Below are 11,339 nucleotides of genomic sequence, written 5' to 3'. Positions count from 1 at the left end.
TTGCAACCTCTAAGTGTTTAAATTCAAATGACCCAAAACCCAGATCCTATAGCAGAAACAGGTCCTGGCTGTGCAGATGTATAAATGGTCAGCGGGTGTTCCATAAGAGGTCAAAAGGTGTACGTTTTCCTCTACCGATATTAAAGGGGTTGGCCACTCTTTTACATTATTTCCCCATGTGCCTTTACTGCATTATAATCCCTGAATGTTCATCAAGTGATTCGACACTCCTGCTACTTACATTTGTGCTATCTGCAGACTCTCCATGGATAATCTTTTACATGTCTGAGCACTGATGAATAGGAGGGGCTTTAGCAGCAGAGCTATGACGTATCCTGCTCTCCCTCTGTCTGTCAGGGAGAAGGACAGAGAAAGAGAGTAGGGGATGCCATGAGGATGGTCTGGAACAGTGAGAAACAGGAAGTTGTGTATAAATGCAGAGGGCAGCATGGTGAGAACGGGGAAAGGTTGAAGCTCTCACAAGAGGCAAAGGTACAGGTACATATACATACACATGCAGAGCCAGATAACATTAAAAAAAATGGCCAACCCTTTAACAATGTTCAAATCCCACAAATATGCCAGGGACTAGACATTTACGCACATATCTCCCATCACAGAATGTGATGATACATAAAGAAGGTTGAAGAGATAAAAGATTTGGAGATCGGTTTCTTTAAACTTTTAATAGTTAGAAAAAGTTATGTTTAATTCTTGATAAATGTACAGTATTTACGATACAAGTCTAGAACATTAGTAAATGTGTCTCCCATATTCATGCCCTAATTGGAAACTTATTTAATACAAAAAGATGATGTACAAATATCTATTGTGGTTAACTTTGGGTAGCTTAATCTTTCCCTTTACAAAGTCCATCCACAAACAACTAAAGTCTGTAGTCAGGTAAATTAATCCTTTTTATAACAGTCTTATGTCGGCTAGATCACAGCTTGGAGTTCATCCGGACCAGGAGTGATTCCAGTTTCATTGCCATACCCATATTCCCCTTAATCTTGAGCTTCCCGGACATGAATGCCATTGTGGGTTTCATTTTTCCTGTAGAATGGAGATATCAATATTATTTATCATAAAATCACACTAGTATCACCGCTAATAATAAGCAGACCCTAAAAATAGAAATTTAGGTTTTTTTTTTTTACAATTTTAATTTTATAAATTGATCTTTAATGATAGGGAAATAATAGAACATATACTATATAGTAGTGATGGTGAACCTTTTAGAGACTGAGTACCCAAACTACAACCAAAATCCACTTATTTACTGTGAAGTGCCAACGAGGCATTTTAAGCAGTAACTTAATGTTCTTCCACATCTTTCAATTGCCGCCTAATGCCACTAATACAGTTGAAAGAAAGAGGACAAATAGCTTCTCTCCAGGGTCTCTCTGTACAGGAAGAATGGTGGGTCTAGCAGGATAACCAACGTAGATAATGCAGCTCTGTCAACACATTCTCACTTTTCCCGCAGTTCCAAACAGTCAATGAATTGTCGCTTTAAAATAGCGCTTATTGCAGCATCTCTTAAGTTGCCTGGGACAGCAGGAAGCTTTGGTGGATTTGGTCCTGTTTGGTGAACTCTGTCCTGCAGTGATGGCCTGAGTGCCCACAGAAAGGGCTCTGAGTGCCACCTCTGGCACCCGTGCCATAGGTTCGCCAACACTGCTATATAGTAAAATATTTATCACTAAGCCTCTGTTGATCTGATATATATCCATATCATTGAAAAGGTCAACAGTTTTCATGTATCCAAGCAAGCAATAGAACGACATATTAAGAAGTAGACCATTGTTTCTCTATACTTTGTGTGCAAGAATATGAGAATGGCATTGAGCTATGGTCATACACTTGCTTTGTGTAGAACATTGTCCTTTTTTCATTATTTTTATCTACATTGCGCACCTCGTACCATAAATACTAAAGACTAACCGGTAAACATCTTCACAAAGTCTTCACTATCCATGCTCATCACCACATCTGCTTTGGTAGGTGCTTCACCCTTTCCAACTCCACCTTTATCATTTTTCAGGTCCATATACCAAGTACCTTCCTCCGAACCTAAATAAAGGAGCAAAAATATGTGTAAGTTACAATATGAAGAGCCAACCAATAAATATGGTGAAAGGTATAAATATTTTAGCTTCCATATGAGAAAACAACTGTGAACATGACATACAAGGACTATCGCTACTATCAGGTAAGTGTAAACGAGGCATATAAGTTTCTATCGCTATATCAAGCTACTATATGAGGAACCAACAGGTAAGTGTGAATAGGGCCCAAAGGGGCTCTCGCAACTTCACGAACCAGCAGGTAACAGTAAACAATATATACCCGACTTCATACAATATAATCCAAAACCAACGCAGCAATCCACTATTGAGAGCAAAAAAAAGTGGATTATTTCATACCGCACGTTTCAGCCTCTATCGAAGCCTTTGTCAAGCAATATCAAAGTGTTCCATACAAGTATATAAAGGAAGTGACCTCAGTATGGTCAATTAAACAATTACATGATATTTCATAAATATTTACAGTACAATAAGTGGAAGTGCATCAATTCATATATAGCTCATATATCAATCTATACATGTTCAAGTAATAATAAACTGTTCAAATGTTCCTAAACATTATATAGTGTACTTGTGCAGCAGTTAAATATACCACAGGTGCATAATAAAGTTACTTTTACATCACCCACGTTCATCTTATGAGATCCTCTACGAACACACCATACTTGGCGTCCCCATGTAGCCATTGCGCACGTCCGGGAGACCAACCATGTCCATAGTAACTACTGAACACTTTATTACTGGCGCATGCGTACATCTCACGGACCTGTCAACCGGCCAGGATAACTAAGCAGTGCTACGCTCATAGGCGATTGCGCTCTCAGCCTTTCAGTCCTTATGCATGACCATTGCAATCAAATAGCATAAAACATTTAGAAAGGAGAGGGAAGGGTCTGAAAAGTATGGCTAGGCCAAAGGGGCCTTGGCATATAGACATCCCAAATTTAAGTTATAAAACACAGAAACAAAGCAGGATGTATGCGAAACAAATGAAAACTTTATTGAATCAAAAACGATACATAAAAGCAATTAAAAAGCACTGCATGTGCTAGAGTCCAGCAGCCATCCCTGAGCTCAATGCAACAAAATACATATTCTAGGAAATGAAGCCTATTGTGGCTAGAGCCACCAATACCCATTATATGCTATCATATTCAAAGTGCAAAATATACAATACAATGTAAACAGGGTGGTTTAGCCGTAAGGATAACAGTAGATATAATTACCTAAAGTGCATAGTGTAGTCAGGGAGGGAGCTGGAGGAAAGATTCCCCACGCGTATTGCCTGTCTATGCAGGCTTTCTCAGGGGTAAGTGTGGGTAATGCATGGATACTCTTCTTTATATAAAAAGGAAAGTTTTCATATATATTTTTGATTCTACCTTAGATACTTACCCTTCTCATCTCGGTCTGCCTATGATCTGTGCGCCATGAAAATACTTTTCCTCTGTAAGTCGGCACCCTCCATCATTAATCTTGATTATTCTTTGTGCCGCAAATTGATGATACAGGGGTTATACACTGCTATATATATATAGCAATTTTTTTTTTTTTTATATATATATATTTTTTTTTTTTTTTTTGACGACACAGTGGCTATGTTTTTCTTGTATACACATCTTTTCACCAGCTGTTCACTAGGCATGGTTGCTCTCAGATGCCTCTTTAGACTAGTCGTTATTTCGCCGTGGCATACAACTGATACCTATAATCTTATTTATATCTGCGTCCATACCTTGGCTTTTCTATAATATATCGTTGCGCCGCAATACATTGTCTCCCTATAAGACGGCACCTTTTATCCTTTGTGCCGCGATCGACGACCTAGGGTTTACTCTTCAATATACCTTGTTTCCAAATGTGTTTAAGACATGGATATACCAGGCGACTATCCAAACTAGGAGGCATGTTTTATCTTCTTACATTCTAAGTTTGGTCCATAACATGCATTTACTATCGAGTTCACATTCTGGCGCACGCGCTATCTATATTCTGGCGCACGCGATCCATATTTTGGTGCACGAGCCATTCACTCTGCAATAGTCTCTTTCATGAACGAGATTCTGTCGCGGCGCATGCGCACTCCGCAACTTCCGGTAGCTGAAACACACGCCGCCAGACTGATTTGGGAGACGCGCATATGGTGGCCCGGTTTTTGGAGGTGGGTCTCCCCTATATATACCTGATCCATGCATTACCCACACTTACCCCTGAGGAAGCCTGCATAGACAGGCGATACGCGTGGGGAATCTTTCCTCCAGCTCCCTCCCTGACTGCACTATGCACTTTAGGTAATTATATCTACTGTTATCCTTACGGCTAAATCACCCTGTTTACATTGTATTGTATATTTTGCACTTTGAATATGATAGCATATAATGGGTATTGGTGGCTCTAGCCACAATAGGCTTAATTTCCTAGAATATGTATTTTGTTGCATTGAGCTCAGGGATGGCTGCTGGACTCTAGCACAAATAGCATAAAACATTACATTATAAAATGTCTAAAAAGAACATAGTGAGGTGTGCGATCGGGCTACATAATAGCCTATGATGTGCTCACTTAGCACTGGCTTTTGCCCGCTTTTACAAATATGGGTCTAATAGGCAGAAGACTAAAAGTCTAAACCTCAATTGCCCTTCTGTGTGTTTAGCCTCAATAAAATGACGAGAAACGGGAAGATCCTTCCTTCTTTGTCCAATCTTATACCTATGATGGTTTATATGAGTTTTAAAATCCCACTTTGTAGAGGGGGAGAAAGATCAGCTAAACTGCGACACAAAGAATTGGAATGGATTTTCAGATTGGATACATCATGTCCTAAGGGTCTTAATGTGGATTTTTCATTGTTAGGGGTCGTGTAAAATGTTAGATTTTTGAACTAAAAATTGTGTCTTTCTTTTTTTTATCCCCATAGTAGAACCGAAGGAACTAAAAAGATTTTTCCTGTAGAAACTGTGTGTATATATAGCCTTTTTCCCTGTAGTTAATTGTGTGCTCTCATCGGAACAAAGATTATCACCTTACACAGACACCTTAGGCTACATTCACACTCCCGTGAGCCCGCCGCACCGTAGCACGGCAGCGCGGGGAGAGGAGGAGGTGAGCGCCGCTCACTCCCGCCCCTCTCCATAGCAAGTTATGGCGCACGGCGCCGTAATACGGGAAAAGATAGGACATGTCCTATCTTTTTCCGGGCTACGGAGCGGTACGGTGCCGCACGTGTGCTGCACCGTACCGCTCCCGTACAGGGCTGTGAGCCCATAGAAGTGTATGGGGGACGTATATCAGCCGTATATACGTCCCCCATACATGTGTGTGAATGTAGCCTTACAGCTGATAATTACAGTAGGGGACGAAGTTTAGCATCCAGAGACCTTCACAAGAGGTCACAGTGGATAGATACATCCGTCTGTAACTAAGGGTTGTCTGTAGATCGGGGGTCCTTAATTTGGGGACCACCTGTATATATACATACACACTGCTATATATAGAAATAACAGAAGTACACTGTTAGTGGCCTCATCTGATTTCTATCAATATATTAGCTGCATAGTTAAATTATTAAAGATTTACTATTTAGATGTAAGGGTTGCAGGATGCCAACTTTCAATAACATATGATCAAATCCTGTCTATTACTGAGACCATCTTTGTATTGAGATTCAACATCCAAAACATCTCTGAATTTAAAATTTTCTGTTTGAAGTTGCTACCCCTAATCGACCTATGCACCCTTTCTATGACCTGGCAGATGAAATCCCAAACGTCTCCTGCTTGAACCTCCCTGAAATGCATAGAAATGCCTAAATTTTCACTGGGGGCAGATGCCTCCTTTTCCGAATTTTAAATGGGGTGATGGTATGGCCCTTATATCGCTATTGATAACTCCTACAATCTGCAACAAAAATTATGTTGCCAGTATTGCAATATATGTATATATTAAGAGAAAAGAGCAGCACATAAAAATCTAAATTGAGTGCAAGCCCAACACTTCAGGAATTCAAAATGAAAAGAAAAATCAAGGTGCCTTTATTGCCATGTGTCCAGCCACATTCTGGAGGCTTTCTTGGCTTGTACCTTGTCCTATGGCCCATGAGCCCTCTCCATACACCCGCAGCAGATACGTCACACGTCGTTAAGGGGTTAATATATCAGTATTGTGTTTCTAGAGATATACACCGTTAGTCTTAGTTTTACATACAGCTCTCCATTACTTGCTGTAAATTTAAACAGTGGATATCTTCAATTCTGTGAAACTGCTTGTAGGGGCCATGGTTCAGAAAATATTATCTGAAGTGTGCCCCACCCCAGCTCTTCAGCTGAAGGCAGAATGGAGAATGGATTGCAGGGAGACACTAGTTACACTGAAAAATATAAAAGGAAAAGGTTCAAAACAATTTTGCAAGGTGCAAGCACGGGTGCGAGTTGAGCATCTCGCCTCAGGTGGCGCTCCTCTTGCTCAACGAGGGGTGGCACCATGTGCCTGGTTCCATGTTCCCTGCCACCGGCATTGTGCACCCGTCCCCGCCGCCACCTTGCTTCCGCCCCCGCCTGACATCAAACTCCGCCAGCCAGTCGTCCGGCCAGCATTGCATTACGGTGCTCCGGCCAAGACCGTGCTTCCGGCCGATATTGTGCTTCCGCTCCACACTCCCTGCATACCTCCAACCCGCATCATGTGCGCCTCCCCCCACCCCATGGCACCGTGCTTCCGGCCGACACTGTGCTCACTACTCCCCGCATACCTCCACTCCCAGAAAAGGCTCCCCCCCCCCCCGCTTTGAAAGCACCCGACACCCAGCCCACCACCACCCCACCACTGCCGCAGGACAAAGGCCGAATTTACCAAGACCATAAAAGAAAGGTAAAATTGTTTTATCTTTGCATATGTGTGTGTGTGTATGCATTGTATACTACATGGCGGTACGCTGTATGCATTGTATACTACATGGCGGTACGCTGTATGCATTGTATACTACATGGCGGTACGCTGTATGCATTGTATACTACATGGCGGTACGCTGTATGCATTGTATACTACATGGCGGTACGCTGTATGCATTGTATACTACATGGCGGTACGCTGTATGCATTGTATACTACATGGCGGTACGCTGTATGCATTGTATACTACATGGCGGTACGCTGTATGCATTGTATACTACATGGCGGTACGCTGTATTCATTTAATACTACATGGCGGTACGCTGTATTCATTTAATACTACATGGCGGTACAATGTATTCATTTAATACTACATGGCGGTACGCTTTATCCATCTTATACTACATGGCGGCACGCTGTATGCATTTTGCATTGCTTTATTTTTACACCAAACCAATATGATGGATCTGGTCCTGAGACTCCCCGATATATTACATATATTGGGGGGGGGGCGTCTCTCTATGGCTCGCCTCAGGCAGCGGGAAGGCTTGGTTCTAGTCTCAAATAGTTAAAAGAATCGAACATTAAAATTTAGCCCCTGGAAACCAAACATAGTTTAACATAAAAAAACAGCTGTTAACTCTTAACCTGTTAACCTGCCAGTGACATTTAAATCAATGGAGTGTGAGCGTGCCAGCAATGACATGCGAGCTGAAATGCAAGCAACCACTTTTGTGGGCAGCATTGCTTGCGATGACGTCATTGGCGAGTGTCAATCCTCCCTAAACTGGCAGTGTGGTTGCAACTCCATTGCTCTAAATGCGGCTAGAGAAAGGTTTGGAAACATGCATCTTCCATCATCCTTCTCAAGTGAACATGGTTAGTGAGATCCCTTCAATCTACTGCTGCAAAGCCCCAGGAGGATCTGTGGTTAGTAGCACAGGATCGTACTTACATTACATCTTACCTGCAAGCACAAATTGATAAACTCCTTGAATAGACTTCACAGTCTCCTCATTGATGGACTTTCCAATAAGAGCAAAGGTTTCCTCTGCAGGACCCCTAGGGCTTGAGGCCACTGTTTTACCCTCCTTAAAAGCTGCAGATCCGCCTTTAATATTTGAGCAAAGAAAAAAAAAATTAAGTACATAGGCAAAAAAGTGAATGTAAAATTAATGTATGGAATAGAGAATAAATTATTAAACAGAATTTCTTTTATGTGGCGTTTGGTCTTTAGTGAATTTGCGACTTAAAAACAAAAGTTGCAATCAGGTCCAAGCTAATTTGTATGCTTGGTCAGCCGTTGATTAGCGCCAAAATCTGCAACTTTTTTTTGCAACTTTTACACCTGGATTCAGATGATAACACTGTAGGTGCAAAAAAAAAAGTCGCAAATGAGCACATGCACCATGAAAAGTCTAAAAAATTTAAGAAAAACAGCAAGGCAAAAGTTTAATACATGTCCCCCATAATGTCACCTCACAAAAAGCCTCACTTTGTATTTGCCAGGACATATTTATTAGAGGTGTCACAGTATTTAATTGCACCAGATGTCTGATACGAAATTATAAATGTGACATAGTTTAAAACTTTCTAGTACACTTTTACACATTTTTGTTGTCTTACACAAAGTTGTGGAATACTCATGGTGTAACTCAAGTCATGCCCCTTTTGGACAGTCACATGCCTTCTGTCTTAACTTTTGCTTGAGTAGGACCTTGAAGGTTTTTTTTCATAAACATTATTTATTCCCTACTATAAAAATAGACAGGTTACATGTTCCTATGAGTTATTGTCTCAAGGGTTTAGCATAATCCCAGCCTCTTTGAAGATTTAAAGATGTAGGCACATACCATGTTTCTCAATTTGGCTGGTTAACTCATCAGGAGTTTCATCTAAAAAGAAATCTGGAAGCAATGGATGTCCTGAAAAAAAAAAAAAAATTTAAAATTAATATAGAGTATTTTCAGAGACAAGTACAACTTTACATATAAAATTGATGTGAAAAATTAACTTGTAACCTATTGTTCAAAGCTAGTTATTCTTGTATATTATATCTTCTTGGACCTTAAAGGAAATCTACCATCAAGTTCAAGCATAATAAAGTAGATGCACTCACTTATAGATCCAGGCATGGTGCCTGTAGTAATCTTATCTTTGTTATCCATGACCAGCCTAAAAGCAACTTTTAAAATTATGCTAATGCATGAAGGGTTCCTGATGTTTACCAGAGCCCCTCCATGCTGCAGCTTCACAAGCTGTTTGACCATCTCACCCTACCCTCTGCTCCCTCACCACTACACTCCCTCCCTCTGCCTGATGTAATCTCAGTGCAGCACAGACATTTTCATCACACAATGTTAGGGTGAAGGGCTCCTTTCACCCTGTAACAGACTTTAAATCTACAACATGGAGGGCCTCTGATGAAACCCCCAAAATCTCTTCTGGGTCATTAGCATAATTTTAAAAGTTGATTTCAGAAGGAAGATGGCCATTGATAACAAATAACACAGCCACCATGCCTGGATATGAGTAAGGATCCCTGGTTGATCAGTCCTTTAAAAAGCATGTTTCTAGATACTATGGAACTGAAGATAGGGGCATCTGAATTGAAAATCCCCTGAAACATCCGTACTTGACTCATATCAGGAGCAGGGGGACCCTCACTATTTATGAGAATGGGAGGGTCTGTTGTCCCCTGAATTAATGGAACGGCAGTCTGAATGTATGATGCTGCTGCATTTACTGTCTATTGCACCGTCAGAAGTAAGAGGACCACACATCAGGAAGTTATTCTCTATGCTGTGAAAAGATGATAGCTTATTATTAACTCTGAAACAATGCAGAAATTCCACTTCTTATGTGCCGCCTCAGAAGCCCACTAACTATATATGAGAGCAGTCTGGTCCTAATTCTACAGCCAAGTACATACTTTCTTCTAATTCCTCCCAGCAAGAGTTAAAGAGTATCAGTCAGCAAGTATAGAATGCTACTGGATCACCGATCAGTATTGGAATTTATTTTTTTAAATTTCACACACCTATTCAAATAATATGGACCCCAGATGTTTATGTGATTTAGCTGATACTGACCAAAGGGTTGTCAGTAGAGATGAGCGAGCACTAAAATGCTCGGGTGCTCGTTATTCGAGACGAACTTTTCCTGATGCTCGAGTGCTCGTCTCGAATAACGAGCCCCATTGAAGTCAATGGGAGACCCGAGCATTTTTCAAAGGGACCATGGTTCAGGAATAAAATGTGTTAATTAATTGAAAAAGAACGTCTTCTGATAAGTTAGCAGATGTATGCAAACATCTGCAATCTATTCTTCACTGTTCCGCGCGTATATTATCTCCCGACAAGTTAGCAGATGTGAAGAACAGTGAAGAATAGAATAAAAACAGTGACCACAGGATCATTTAAGTGAAAAACACAGTGAAGAATAGCTTACAGATGTTTGGCACATCTGCTTACTTGTCGGGAGATACGCTGTCCCGGGATCCGCTGCTCTTCTTCCACTGAAGTCTCCCCGATGTCACCGTGCCCGTGCCCCTATGTCTCCGTGCCCCGGTGTCTCCGTGCCCCGGTGTCTCCGTGCCCCGGTGTCTCCGTGCCCCGGTGTCTCCGTGCCCCGGTGTCTCCGTGCCCCGGTGTCTCCGTGCCCCGGTGTCTCCGTGCCCCGGTGTCTCCGTGCCCCGGTGTCTCCGTGCCCCGGTGTCTCCGTGCCCCGGTGTCTCCGTGCCCCGGTGTCTCCGTGCCCCGGTGTCTCTGTCCTGCTCCCTGGTGTCTCTGTCCTGCTCCCTGGTGTCTCTGTCCTGCTCCCTGGTGTCTCTGTCCTGCTCCCTGGTGTCTCTGTCCTGCTCCCTGGTGTCTCTGTCCTGCTCCCTGGTGTCTCTGTCCTGCTCCCTGGTGTCTCTGTCCTGCTCCCTGGTGTCTCTGTCCTGCTCCCTGGTGTCTCTGTCCTGCTCCCTGGTGTCTCTGTCCTGCTCCCTGGTGTCTCTGTCCTGCTCACCGTGTTCTTCAATGTGTTCTTCACATACTATTTTGTTTGCACCGTTCCGCGCGTATCTCCCGACAAGTAAGCAGATGTGCCGAACATCTGTAATCTATTCTTCACGGTGTTCTTTACTGTGTTTTTCACTTAAATGATCCTGTGTTCACTGTGTTCACTGTTTTTATTCTATTCTTCATTGTTCTTCACTGTGTTTTATTAATTAAATGCTCGATCTCGAGCAGGGGAAATACTCGTCCGAGCAACGAGCCGTTTCGAGTACCTTAATACTCGAACGAGCATCAAGCTCGGACGAGTATACTCGCTCATCTCTAGTTGTCAGCCTTTTCATTTCTATGGGGGGGGTATCTAT

The 11,339-nt window shown here is 42.2% G+C and overlaps 1 protein-coding gene across 2 annotated transcripts in view; it reads right to left on the bottom strand.

Annotated features, from left to right (window-relative positions):
- Positions 1-652: 652 nt before the first annotated feature.
- Positions 653-11,339, bottom strand: part of HSDL2 (hydroxysteroid dehydrogenase like 2) — a 28,183-nt gene continuing 17,496 nt past the window's right edge. For both annotated transcript variants that reach the window (XM_072154787.1, XM_072154792.1), the window contains exons 9-12: positions 8,830-8,901; positions 7,944-8,087; positions 1,948-2,076; positions 653-1,056 (exon numbers count right to left, since the gene is read on the bottom strand). In XM_072154787.1, the coding sequence (XP_072010888.1) occupies positions 944-1,056; positions 1,948-2,076; positions 7,944-8,087; positions 8,830-8,901 (458 nt within the window). In that variant the 3' untranslated portion in view covers positions 653-943. The remainder of the gene's footprint in view (positions 1,057-1,947; positions 2,077-7,943; positions 8,088-8,829; positions 8,902-11,339) is intronic.

Source organism: Engystomops pustulosus, chromosome 1 (assembly GCF_040894005.1).
Source record: "Engystomops pustulosus chromosome 1, aEngPut4.maternal, whole genome shotgun sequence".
NCBI lineage: Eukaryota > Metazoa > Chordata > Amphibia > Anura > Leptodactylidae > Engystomops > Engystomops pustulosus.
Note: the sequence above shows the minus strand (reverse complement) of the source record. Positions and strands in the feature narration are given on the sequence as shown.